The 14,381-nt window shown below is 40.0% G+C and overlaps 1 protein-coding gene across 2 annotated transcripts in view; it reads right to left on the bottom strand.

Annotated features, from left to right (window-relative positions):
* RAPGEF5 (Rap guanine nucleotide exchange factor 5) overlaps positions 1-14,381 on the bottom strand; it is a 226,007-nt gene that overhangs the window by 14,308 nt on the left and 197,318 nt on the right. For both annotated transcript variants that reach the window (XM_069958818.1, XM_069958819.1), the window contains 6 exons: positions 12,036-12,185; positions 7,365-7,456; positions 4,916-5,038; positions 2,906-3,084; positions 1,868-1,958; positions 456-506 (listed from right to left, as the gene is read on the bottom strand). In XM_069958818.1, coding sequence (XP_069814919.1) covers positions 456-506; positions 1,868-1,958; positions 2,906-3,084; positions 4,916-5,038; positions 7,365-7,456; positions 12,036-12,185 — 686 coding nt within the window. The remainder of the gene's footprint in view (positions 1-455; positions 507-1,867; positions 1,959-2,905; positions 3,085-4,915; positions 5,039-7,364; positions 7,457-12,035; positions 12,186-14,381) is intronic.

Consider the following 14,381-nt stretch of genomic DNA (forward strand, 5'->3'; position numbering starts at 1 on the left):
CTGGCATGGAAAATATGAGGGAATGGAGTAGGGTAGTTTCACATATTCTACCCCCTGCATAATATAAAACATTTCAGGATACTGGAATGCCCCTTTTAACTTTTAAAGTGGAATCCTAGACCTCACTAAAATGTCTTCAGGACTCTAGATAAAAAAAAAGTGCTGGTGTCTGATTATAAAGGTCAATGGTAAATAAAATCTACAGGGGGATACTGTTCATGTAGCCTTCATTATAGTATTGTTTTCTCTGTCTTCTAAAGCAGTATTGTGCTCCACTCAAGCACTTAATAACAATAAATTCTCTTAGACCTTATAACATTAGCTATGGTTTGAATAGGATTGGTAATAACATAAAATGTCTGCCTCCGGTTCCTTAGATGAGTATTAGATATCGATTCGGTTATAAGAGTAGCATATAAATGGTAAAAAAAAATAAAAAAAAATGTAAAACTCACCGTCAGGCTTTCAAGTTCAGAGAAGAGTTTTTTGAACTTTCCTGGGATTTTCTTGGAATGAAAAGAAAGAGAATACATAATATTACCCCAAAGCACAGGAACACAAAAAGTTTGCCTTTGAAGACTCTGAATAGATTTTGTGCTATGAATGTCAAGTATCTCCTCTTCCAGCTCGTAACAACTTGGCTTAGAAGTCAATTTTGAAGGCATAAAATTTTAGAAAGCGTGAGATATCCAACTGAGTTACTCTACAGATAACTGAAAAGTGCACGGCTGTCTTCTAGAGAAGGTACATGAGGGGGGGGGGGGGGGCGCAACTTGGTACATGTGAATGTCAAAGCTGCTAAAAAAAATCTTGTCTGCTTCGTGTCTCTTATTACAGCATTCCTACTGTGCTCACTGCTCCCACCTGTAATGTAGGATCCCTACTCCAAGTGGTTGGAAAGATAATTTGGTTGCCTAAAGTGAAAAAAACCTTCCCATGTATGAACAAGCTTTAATAGAGAAGTGAGCCTATTGACCGATTGCTAGCTCTATTACACAAAGCAATATCAACCTGTTTGGCTGATAATTGCCACATGTTATAGGGCCCTAAGACACATACTAGGTTGGTCACTTTGCCTTTCATCCCTTTATTCTCCTGCCTCATTCTCATACTCCTTTGCCCTGACCTTTTCTTCTATTTTAGTAAAGACTTGCTCTGAAGTCGTATATCTTCGATGGTCCTATTGTCTCTCCATTCAAAAAGGAGCACTATGGACCCCTCCCCTGGCTGGTGGAGATCCTGGCAGTCTGGCCCCACCAATCAGACACTTCTCTCCTTAACTGTGAATAAGTCTTCACCTATACAGAGTTAATCACTTCTTATGCATACCCTAGATCTAAATATTCTTTGGGAGTTCTTGCGGAATTGCCAGGGATACATATTTTTGATGCTATCTTATCTAAAATTATATGCAGAAAAAATACAGATTGAGAATCGGAAGCTATTGTCAGCTTTAATGTGATGCAGCACACTGCCATACAATGTCTGTCTGAACAGGAAGATGACATCAGACCGGCAATTAGGACCCATAATCCATGACCAAATAAAGTGCAGTAATATGCGAATGGCAGAGCTGAATTGAAATTAGGATCAATGAAAAGACTCCATTCTGTCTAAAGCCAGACATGAAAATGTGCTTATCTGCAGATATTGATCACTGGAATACTCTGCCTAATTATTAGAAACCTATCTATACCTATAGACATGTTTATTAGTAGAAACCCATCTTCACCTATGGGCCTGTTCATTATTAGAAACCCATCTATAGGCACTATATGCCTAATAATGCCCTAGAAAGCTATTTCAAAGCACAAATATCATCTTCATATGCAGAAACTCTAATGTAGGAATATATGAAGGAATTTACCTCCCAGGTCTGAGAGAGTCGACAGACCGATGCCGTATTCAGCCCCATTATAATGGCAAAGAAAGAATTCAAATTCCGCTGAGCTTTGCAACTAGGAAGTAAAATAAATAAATTAGAATAGACTTTACCTTTAAAGTTCACACTGACTACATTGATAGCACATCTTTACTACATAAGGATATTTTCATACGGTAGTTCTGAACCATCAATAATTCTGCAGCCGGATTATAGAACAATACCACCAGCACAATGGGCAGTGCCTTTGTTATGCCTGTGATTGTCTAGTCATGTATTGAAGAAATTGCTTGATTTACAGTTCCTCTAATGCAATCTTCTGTTAGATTACGTGACAGACTGAATCCCTTAACCGGAGTAATGCATTGCTTTTCTGGGCCGAGTGTAATGGGAAAGTTGATAAATTATTTCTGACGGATGAAACTGGAGGTTGTGGGATAGAGTCTTGGAAGAGTAAAATCATCAGGGAGTCCAGTTAAACCTGGAAAGACCTTAGAATTATAAATAGAAAGAGGCAATCCTGTAAACATGCGCTGAGTCATAATGACACAGGAGACATGGGGGGGACTACAGAACAAATATTAAATATTTAGAGAGTCCTGACTCCTAGGAGTTGAACTATCGGAAGTCTCACAACAGAACCCCGATCCTCCTTTGTTTTTACCCTCACAACAGCACAACACTTGTTCATGAGCTGTGTCTGGTATTTCAGCTCAACACTATTCAAATGCGACTAAAGTACAACACCAGACACAGCCTTTAGACAGAGGTAACTCTGTTTATGGGTAAAAAAGCCGACTCGTCCCTCCTTTAAAAGCATTTTCCAATCAATATAATACTATAAAACGGCATATTTAGGTTATTTCGGGGAAATTAGTGGTGGTGATGGTGGTGATTGCCCATAGGAAACCCAACTCTGTTTTTAAGACTGTAAAAATCTCACAAAATATTATAGGCGATAACTCTGAGTACAAACACTTCATACATTCTGAATGGTCATGTGATCAAGCATTTCCAACTTACTGAGCAGCGATCTTGATGAACTTCTTCACAAGCTGCACCCGTTTTCCCAGCTGGTTGCAGAGGAGAATCTCTGTGGCCACCCATAGCTGAACCTCATTACATCTTTGAAGTAGAACATTCAGATTTAGGGTGTTCTCCCCTTTACCCTGTCTGCTGAAGGTGAAGTAAATCAGTTCTTGCTGTAGAAAACAGAAAATATAATTTTGTTGATTACTTAAGAATTGATTGGATGCATGTCACTCATAAGCATAAAATTGGCTTTAGCTACAAAACTTAAAAGTGGATTTATCACCTACATTTTTCTTATTGATTTAAACTGGATACTGTATTAGTTTTTCTTTTCTGGTTGTAGATTTGCTTACATGATGGGGCAGCCATCTTGCCTGAGCTGCTGCTAAGAGAGATATGTGTAAGGGTGTTATTACATGGGCCGATGGGGGCCAGATAATAACTGTACACAAGCGCCGATCTGCTACATGGCCCGATTATCGTTTAACAAGGGCTGCATGGACATTGTTACCGATGTCCTTGCAGCTCTTGTTTAAACTTTATACATTATCTATCGAGGCTGCAGGGCTCCTCTTGCGGTCTTCTTCTCCTAGGGTCACGCGTGCTCCAGCTTCAGAGCGGCCTGTCTCAGCTGACAGGCTGCTCAGCAAATCACTGACCACAGCGAGCCAGTGATTGGCTGAGCGTCCTGTCAGCATAGACAGGCCGCTCTGAAGCTGGAGTGTGCGGGACCCGGGGAGAAGAAGACCGCAAGAGGAGCCCTGCAGCCTGGACAGGTAATGTAAATCGTCAGCTGCCGGCCGTGCACCACTATTACACATAGCAATGCGCGGTCAGCCCCCGACAATTATAGTCTGTCTACGATATGTCTTATGGGTAGGGGTCATCGTACAGATAAGATGGGAGCTGTGACCATCACCTATCCTGTGTTATCTATATACCTGTTTTACTTTTTTTTGTGATCCTGCCCATGTCAGCTTATTGACCTCTTTTTATTGTCCAGAATGAAAACGGCAAGATTTTTTTTAAAAAACAGGTACAGTATAATGACTAGGAAAAGTAAAAAATAAATGTCGTATGGATAGTGCAGCAGACTCTGATATTCCACAAAGAAGCATCCAGTAAACAAATACATATTAATTCTTAATCATGTTGTATTTTTTCCACATAATGGAAGCCTATGAGTAACAGATACCACTATATGCCTATACAGTGCTATTTGTCACGTAATCCTCCTGACATATACCTACACTTGACAAAGCAAACAAACACAAACACATTGAAGAAGACAACTCTAAGCTTTCACATCTGGACAATGAGTAGTAATGCATATGTTATAATGCCCATCTCCAATGTCATAATCTTAGAATATTTTAATAGATAATAATGTAATGTAGGATGACACTTCTAATATCCCTTTCAGCCTACTGTAATTTGACTGCATAACACATGCAAAAAAATGAACATTGACTAATAATGAAGTAAAGCACGTGTATGTGTGCTCCAACGTGTGTTCAACAATAGCAAAGATTAATAGGGTAGCTAACCCACTGCTTCCCATTGTAATGAAAGTACAAATCCCAGCAGGCAATCCTAAGCTTCGGTGTCTAGTGGATTCATGACAATGAATGACCAATTGTTGCTCATTTATCACGTATGTCCTCTAAGTGACCACATATGTCAGGGCATAACCTTCGCGAAATCCTGATCAGTTTTGACCACTGGCAGCACTGGCTATCTGATCCATACAGATGTTAAATATGATAAAGAATCCAATATAATTTAATCAGAGTAGTACTTTTCTGTAGTGTAGAAAGTGAAAAAGGGTTACTTTGAATTGTATGAACAAATCAGTATAAGCTCGATCGTCCTCTAAAGATCCAAAACCATGTGTCCCTCGTTCATTGCTAAATGCCAGACACATTCAGTGATTAAAGTACAGAACTAATGCCAAAAATCCCAGTTGGTTCTTTCAGGGTAATATGCTCTATAAGGAATTACCTCATGTATTAAATTGAAGAGAATCCAGTCGAAACTTGTCAGTTCCAAGGCGATATCCCAGGTGTTCATTCCCAAGATCCTGACTGATCGGTTCTGCGTCTCTTCATTTTCTGCAAACGGGTTCTGCAATAGAGTGTCCATAAAAACCTTGTGTAAACATTTCCCTCCAAGAGGATGATTAAAATAGGAGTTTGTTAGCAAAGCAATCCAGGCTGAGTGCACTTTATTTTCTCATGCTTGTTCACCTTCTACAAGATTATTCAGTCAATTTAGGAAAAGGCCTTGAAAGCGCACGAGTGTGATGAATTGACACTCATTGAACAAAGCACTCTGGGCGGAAATTCAATTATAAAGAAACTGACCAGGCAGATAGGATAATGAAAATAAATACGGCACATGTGGTATTTAACCCACTCAGCGCTGGCCAAGACTATAACCGAGAATCACTGGGAATGTTCACATACAGTCCACAGTAAAATAAATTGCCACTAACTCTGTATTATGCTAAAAATCTCATCTACACAAGGCATAATACCTTCCCTGTATAGATTTTAAGAGTCTCAGATTGTTAAGGTGATTTTTTTCTGGTACATGTGAATGGAGTTCTAAAATCCACTTGTAGTGTACTGTAAATTAATTTAAAGGGGTTGTCCCAAAATTATAATCTATCCCCTATTGTCCGTATAGGGTATAGCTGTCTGATCATAGTTTCTGTGATCCACGTGATATTGAGAACAAGGACCTAAACCCTGTGTGGTGGTCACACCAGCACACTGCTGCTCCATTCATTCTCTATGGGAGCTGTCAGATAGCTGAGCACAGTCAACCATCTCCTGTGTGTACTTAAGGTGCACCCTTACTACTGAGCCTCTCACATTAGTTACTAGTTCCTATCATCTGCTGTTTCATAGACAAACAGCTTACCCTAGTGCTTACGCTGAGCATGTTCAACCATGAAGATGCAGCTTAAGGCTGCGTTCACACTACGTATATTTCAGTCAGTATATGTATATTTCAGTCAGTATTGCAACCAAAACCAGGAGTGGATTAAAAACACAGAAAGGATCTGTTCACTTAATGTTGAAATTGAGTGGATGGCCGCCATTTAATGACAAATATTTGCTGTTATTTTAAAACAACGGCTGTTATATTGAAATAATGGCAGTTATTTACTGTTATATGGCGGCCATCCACTCAATTTCAACATTGTGTGAACAGATCCTTTCTGTGTTTTTAATCCACTCCTGGTTTTGGTTGCAATACTGATTGAAATATACTGACTGAAATATACGTAGTGTGAACGCAGCGTTAAGGAGATGTCCAATGAAAATGATAATTCTGCAGGAGGTAGGGAGGAAAATAAACAAGTTCTACTTACCTCTCCCTGTGCCTCTACAGCGCTTCATTACCGCTCCGGGACTCCTGCTGACCTCCTGGATCATAGCTGACGTCACAACTCAGCTGATAAATTGCCTGCTCAGCCAGTCAGTGACTGAGGTAAGATACTGCTGCAGTCACTGGCTGAGTGGGCAATTCATAAGCCAGGTTGGGTATTTTCCTCCTGAGACGAGACAATATCGCAACTCTGGGGAAAATAAGTTTTGTCGGGGACTCTGGAGCCTGTGATGAGGCACTGTAAAGGTACCGGGTAAAGTAAGTAGCGCTTGTTTATTTTGTTCCCCCCTGCCTGCTGGAAAATGATGATTTTCAACAGACTTCTCCTTTTACTATAGGTCAACAAGCTAAAAACATTACATTTTGTGCCTGTAAGTAGAAAGGAATTTTGTGGAAAACTACTATATTGAGGATTTCTTACTCTTTCAAAAGGACATTAACTTTTGTATACTGCAACACCCAATAAGGTTAACATTTGTATACTTATAAAAGGATTTATCAAAGGGTGTAAAATATACACTGGTGTAAACTACCCACAGCAACCAATCACAGCTCCTCTATCATTTTATCAGAGCTGAGCTGTGATTGGTTGCTGTGGGCAGTTTACACCAGTGTATACTTTACACCCTTTGATAAATCTCCCCTTAAATGTTTGATCGGTAGAGTAAAATGTGGCCAGATGGATTGCTGCCTCCTGCGCTACTGTACTGTCTTGCAGTTCAGCTCTTGGAAATCTGTTATTGATTTTAGGAAAAGCAGTATAATGCCATATTCATACATCAGGATTTTGAGGGGGTCTTTCCAAACAGCCACAAAATCCTGATGTGTGAACATAGCCTAAAGGCATAAAATATCACCCAGGAAAGCTAAAGAGAATTTAAATTTATTTCTGCCACAATTCACCAATCACCTAATAGCATCTCATGAACTGCATACAGATACCAGCCATAAAAATGGAGAACATGTCAAATCAAATTAACATAATAATTAGGATGGAAATTAGGGATCATAAAGTATAAAATACATTCCTCATTTATAGAACTGTGTCACTCACCAATGTGTCACTTCTCCGGTAAGTGTAGATACGGCTGGATGAATCCAGGGACTTGGAAAGGGCCATTTCTGTGGGTAACAGCTCATGTTTTTCTGAAACAAAAAAGGGAAAATGCAGACTTCGATAAGCAAAAAGTGTTTGGGAAATGCGGTCCGTCCACTAAGGGAGGCTGGGGGGAATCCTGTCAAGTTTTACAAAGGACAGATCTGCCAGATGTAATTTACTAGACAATAGAATTCCTGAAATCCGGTATTAGAACAGAAACGCAGGACAGTCTGGAATGTCAAAGCTGAAGACTAGGCCAAGGTTCCTGAACTCTCCTCATCCAAAGTGATGATAGCAGATCTTATGTTAAAATTTAGAAGGCTACTATAGCATTATGATGGCAGTGCTGTATTTGCACACTATAAGGGAGATTTATGAAACTGGTGTAAAGTAGAATTGTCTTAGTTGCCCCTAGCAACCAATCAGATTCCACCTTCCATTTTCCAAAGAACCTGTAAAGAATAAAAAGTGGAATCTGATTGGTTGCTAGCAGCAACTGAGCGAATTCTACTTTACACCAGTTTCATAAATCTTGCCCAATTTCCTTAATAGTAAGTGACAGAATCTTTGACAATACTATATTGGGGATTTCTAACATGACAAACATAAGGATCTTAAGATTCAGTGTGCTGTCTGCAGTCCAGGATACGGGGCTGTATACTGCTGATGTAACCCTGCCGTCAGGCATTAAACGGTCGTGACACATTTGAAGAGAATAATTTGGTGGCAATTGTGTGAGACACCAGCAGGAGATGATATATTGATCTTTTTACTGGACTTGTGACTGGAGGTCACTGTGGTCACTCCTGAACTGTAATACGGTACATAATAAATATTTATACATTGTGGACGTCAATGTATAGATAGATCTGAATGTTCACCAACAGTATGTAAATGATTGGCTCCACAATATCTACAGTTCCCTATAATAAACATTCTACACAGAGGCCACAGAGGGTTTTATCCAGGGCCTACAACCCAAATTTTCAGCATGTGCTGACAGTAAAATAACATGTCTACTGCTCTGCATTATACTATGTCTTCTATCATCCTCTATCTTCTGTTATCAGTGACATTAGCTGCATTTAATATGAATATGCCTCACTGGCAGCCCCAGCTCGATCACAAGTTGTAGTTGTCAGTCAGCCTCAGACATGGTGGTTAAGCTAAAGCTGCCTGTCTAAAGTTGCCCTCTTCTGTCAAGCTGTTAAACTCTATACAGCAATTTCTTACTTGTAACTGTTTATAAGACAGCGGAATGACAGCCAGAGTGTCTGCTATCAGAAGTCTGCCAGGTACTGTCACCAATATTGTCTGTATGGAAACATTCTGCAGTAATATGGTGTCTTCCCATCAACCAAGGGTCTGTATAACAGGTAAGTTTACCATTAGGTAGACTAGGAAAAACTGGGAAACAACCCCTGTGGGATGTTTCAGGAGCCCTATCGTACAGCTCAAGAAACAGAAAAAGAATGTGACACTTTATAGAACATAACCTAGATGGCAGAGATACTGAGAGTAGAAATAATATAGAGCCCAATTAGAAATAGGCTAAGCAGCCAATATTTTGCAACAGTGTGTGCTTTGTGCTTATTATGGTACAGAGAACCCAGGTCTTCATTAAACATTTAGCTTAGTTTCTTTTCTAAAGCCTTTAGTGTGTTATGGGTGTTCTGCTTTCTCTCTACATTTCTACTGTAGACTGCCTTATCTCATGACCTTTCCTCTCTTTTTTTAACCTTTGTGAGCTGTCCTCCAAGGATTCCCTTCCCCTGTCCACTCCGTATGCTGGTGTTTAGTAAACCTTTCCGTGCTGCTCTCACTGAGAGACCAAAACGTCCACACTCTTAGTCTGTGGTATTGGCATAACTCCTGTGCATCAAACTTGATGTCTTGGTGTTATGATAGACTCTGATCTATCTTTTACTCCCTATATTCAAACTCTTGCATGCTCCCGTCACCTACGCCTCAAAAACATCTCCAGAATACACCCATTTCTTATAGACACAGCTCAGACTCTTATTGTTGCCCTGATCCATTCTCATCCTGACTACTCTAAAGGCGCTACGTCCGATAATTGTTCTGTGTAATAGAAAGCAACGATCAGCCGACATGAACGTTGTCGGCTGATCGTTGCAGTCGTTTGTCTTTAAACATGTTGAAAGACAAAGGACTCATACAGCAACGATCTGCTGCCATCGCTCCGTGGAATAGGACCGGCGGCAGCAGCCCGCTGCTATCTGCTATGGGCTGCCCGGACGATCTAGTGATCACCCGGGCAACCCCCCGCACTTTCTCGCAGCCCCCTGCACTTACCCGTTCACTGCTGCCACGTGTAATAGCGGCGGCAGCAAGTGGAGAACAAGGAGCAAACGAGTGCTGACAGCACTCGTTTGCTCCTCACAGTCGCCCCATGTAAAAGGGTTTAGGGTGCGTTTACACAAAGATATTTATCTGACAGATTTTTGAAGCAAAAGCCAGGAACAAACTATAAACAGAGAACAGTTAATAGGAAAGACTGAGATTTCTCCTCTTTTCAAATCCATTCCTGGCTTTGACTTAAAAAAATCGGTCTGTGTAAACACACCATTACTCTCTACTAATGGGTTTTTCCTTCTCTAAACTCTCCCCTCCCCAGTCTATCCTGAATGCAGCAGCCAGACTCATCTTTCTCTCCTGGTTACCTATTAAATCCAGGATTCAATTGAAACTCCTCACCCATACATCTCTTCCCTAATTTCCATCCACCATCCTATCCGTGCTCTATGTTTTACTAATGATCTTACACTGACTTCTTCCATAATGAGAACCTCTCACTCCTGCCTCCAAGACTTCTCTTATGCTGCACCTGTTCTCTTGAATGCTTTACCCAAAGACATTACACTCATGAACAACACTTACAGTTTCAAGCGTGCCCTAAAGACTCATCTCTTTAGGTACACTTATAACATTCCCTAAATTTGTCTCCCCTGCTGTTTCCTCCCCTTTAATCTATGGCCCAGATTTATCAAAGAGTGTAAAATATACACTGCCCACAACTACCAATCACAGTTCCCCTTTGATATCACCAGAGCTGAAAGCTGAGCTGTGATTGGTTGCTATGGACAGTTTACACTAGTGAATATTTTACACCCTTTGTTAAATCTTCCCCTATATGTCAGATGGTTCCATGCGCTTTGTACCTATACTTAGAGATTGGCAGGTAACTGGCTCACCCAACACTTTCTAATTCTATGTACAATGGCTAAACTATCTGCAAAAAAACACTTACTGCCTCTTGTGTCACCTGAGCAGGTCCCTCACTCCTTATGTATATTTATTTATTTATATTAACTATTTAAAGAGTAACTGTCATGTTTTTTTTTATTGCAGAAATCAGTAGTATAAGCGATTTTAAGAAACTCTGTAATAGGTTTTATCAGCCAAAAAAGCCTCCTTCTGTACTCAAGAAGCAATCTCCCAGCCTCCCCCCCTGACTTCTTATCTGTACATTATCAGGCAAACACGTCTTCATTACAGAGAAGCCAGTGAAGACGGGTTCTGCTCTCTCCATTGTAAGCCTATGAAGGGGGGAGGGGCTGAGGGAGATGAGGGAGCAGAAGAGGTGACATGAAGGTCAGCTGTTTGTAGACTGTCTGGGCACCTAAAACGCTAAATTCAGGTGTCAGAAAGGTCAGTGCTTATCTATGAACTTACTGAGAGAAGTTTGCAGGGTGTTGTGCTTTGCAGGACTGCTCCGTGCTCAGTCACTCCTAACAGCCCCTCCCCTCTCCATAGCCACATAATGGAGACAGAAATCCTGCTTCATTTGATGTGAGGGGGGAGGCTGGGAGATTGCTTTTTCAGTACAGAAGGAAACTCTTTTAGTACATAAAACCTATTACAGAGTTTCTTAAAATCGCTTGTACTGTTGATATTTAATCTTTTCAGAAAAATGGCCCTGAAATGACAGTTACGCTTTAATTCTGTAATATATCTATGTAAATGTAACCCCTGTATTGTCCAAAAATTATTTTATTGGTTTAACTTTCTCTAAGCAGATTCTAAATGGTAGAAAATTTTTAATGAAGACTTTTTAAAAATGTTGCCTAATTTTGCTTTCAAAAAACAAATACAAAGCAAAGGTGCCCATAGCCTTCAAAGCTGTCAACTGCTGCTCCTCTCTGAAGAACAAATGGCTAAATAAAAATTTAACAACATGACAGAAGTAGGCAACATAAGGACCGACACGTTCTGGTGATTTCCAGTCATTTCAAGGAGAAATGCTCCATAACTAGTACAGTGTTAGAAAAAGGCAAATGTCATGATGAATTCTTGTCATCCAACAAACGTGAGATTTTTGCACTTTTAATATATGCTCTGTTTGGGTCTCAGATTGCAGAAAACTAGTGAAAATATTTACAAAACACAGAACAGACCCCTGCCCGGGAGGCACGGTGCTTATCATGAGTGGCGAATTAGCAGTCGCCATGGAAACAGAACTCCACTAGAAATGCTCGGCATTAAGTGCGGTCACACAGCTGAGCTCGCTCCCCCAGGGGAGGATGAATACCTGCGCTAGAAATTGTCAGCCATTATTCTTCAAAGACATTGGTAATTGTGGAATAAGCATGGAAGCAGAATTACCCCCTGAAAATGTGACAGTGACCAAAGCCAGGTCCTCTTCTGGATGCTGTATCCTCTCAGCCACTATCTTCAAGATTTCTTGCACAGAAGTGGAAACCTTCATCCTGACGCTGACGTAGGAGTGATCGGTTATGTAAACGCGGCAGAAAACTGCACAAAAAAGGCAGGGAGAGATGGTGAGCATTCCAAGGAGAACTCAATAAAACTCTGCTGCTGTCAGCTCCTGCTTTCCTGCTATGTATGGTAAATGAAAGCGAGAGGCTATCAAGCCAAACAGCAGCTATTCAAGCTTCCTACTGTCTTATTCTAGAGCTTCAGGCATTATACTGCGCTGGGAACTAAATGCAAACGTGAAATCCATGAATCTGCTTTTTTTTTCTACTAGTATTGAAGAAAAAGATCAGTGAATAAAACTACATATTTATAGGTCCCACGGCGTAAAGCACACAGGATAAATAAAACCAGACATTCCTGATAATTCTCTTTTTACAGAAAGAATGGTGATTTGCATCTTTGCAACTAGATGATACAGGCTTCATATGGGAAGCCACTAAAATCAGGCCGAGTAGATTCCCATCCGTGTACCTTGACTATTGATTATAGCACTCAGCACTGGGAGTGCATGTAAACCCTTAAGCAATAAATAAATCAGAATTTATATTTACTTTCCACATTTCCCCACTGCGCTGATTCTTAAAGTGATTTCGCTCGAAGCGTATAACTGTGCCACAATTACTATTGTACGTTTATGTTCCAGCCGTGCTCCCCTTATTTTATCTGGAAAGTCAGTGGAGTGTGAAATGATGTGGCATCGCACGAGGAAGCAGTTTGCTCCTACGATGATGGCAGTCTGGAATTTTGTGAAGGAGGCCGGAAAATAAAAAACAAAGCCCTCTAACCTGCATCGTCAAAATCACGCCTTGTTAATGTACATTGTAATAAGGCTCTAAATCTCCAAGCTGTATCTATATAAAATTCCAAAAATTTTATTTTTTTTCTGCCCATAATGGATAAAGGTTAAATATTGTTCAGTAATGGGAACTCTGCCCCTTGGCGAAACGTAAGACTAATGATTTGCGGTACCTGAGAGTCCACTGCACTGCAAGGAATGGCTAAGCTGTTGTGATCGATGATTAAGCCATTAAAATCATTACGTCTGAAAACCCCTTTAAATCTGCTGTTTATTAAGTGTATGTTAATGTAATCTCACAAGTTATAATTCATCTTCAGTTTGATGAAAAAAAACTCATTTTAGCCCCTAAATTATTCAGACGTACTAATCACATTTCCTAGGAGTAATCGTGAACCATCCTGAAAGTATATATAGGACGTGCACAATGTGGTCATGTTCACATACCATTTTTAGTCCTCTGTTTCACTTGCAAAAAAAAACAGCAATTTTTTCCCCAAGCTGTCTTTTGCTTAAAATAACAGCCCTAGTCTTCTAAAATAATGGTCTTTACATGATACAACGTGTACATTTACCATACGTTCTACTGAACTTAAAGGGGTTATCCAGGATAAGAAGAAAACACTGCTACTTTTCTGAAAAAAACTGTGTCACTACAATCAAACCACACTCAAACTGAGGACAGGAGAAGTGCTGTTTTTGGAAGAAAGTGGCCATGTTTTTCTAAACCTGGACAACTCTTTTATCAATTGGAAAAGACAGCCATTTATTTGCCAGTCTTCTGTACCATAAAATGGTCTTTTGGTATCTAATGGCTGGACGAACAATATGTAAACATAACTTGTATTCGAGATGGATGTTTTTCTTTTTCTTTTACCATAAAATGTCCCAAAACCAACCATTTTACAGTTCAAAAAACACCCCAAATAGGTTTGTTATTGAAGTTAATGTGAAAATGGATCTTTGTGCACAGGCCAAAAGTATAAAAAGAAATAAACAAATAAAAAGGGACAAAAAAAATCCAAATGCAAAATAGTGTGTCAAAAAATGTCTGTAAATGGGGAAATGTGTTAACATAACCATATTAATCATGATTTCCTAACCTATTCCCCTGGCCCTCGTATAGAGAACTCTTTTGTGGTTACCCACTGTATACTGTAGGCAGCACAGTCTCATGTACAATAGAAAAAGAGCTTACACTGCACATGCAGTCATTTACCAGTCCCATACAATCATTGTAGGGAACACCAATTCCCTATGGAGTTTTTATGTATTCTACACATTACATTCCTGATTAAATTATTGAAATGGAGTCATTAATCACATATGAAAAAAAAAATTAGGAAGTGTTTCCATTCCTGCGCAGATGCAGATACGTGCAGACACTGTGTTCTTGTGCAATGTTGCATCATGGCTAAAATATCTATTGGGGTAAA

The sequence above is a fragment of the Dendropsophus ebraccatus genome, chromosome 2 (assembly GCF_027789765.1).
Source record: "Dendropsophus ebraccatus isolate aDenEbr1 chromosome 2, aDenEbr1.pat, whole genome shotgun sequence".
Classification (NCBI taxonomy): domain Eukaryota; kingdom Metazoa; phylum Chordata; class Amphibia; order Anura; family Hylidae; genus Dendropsophus; species Dendropsophus ebraccatus.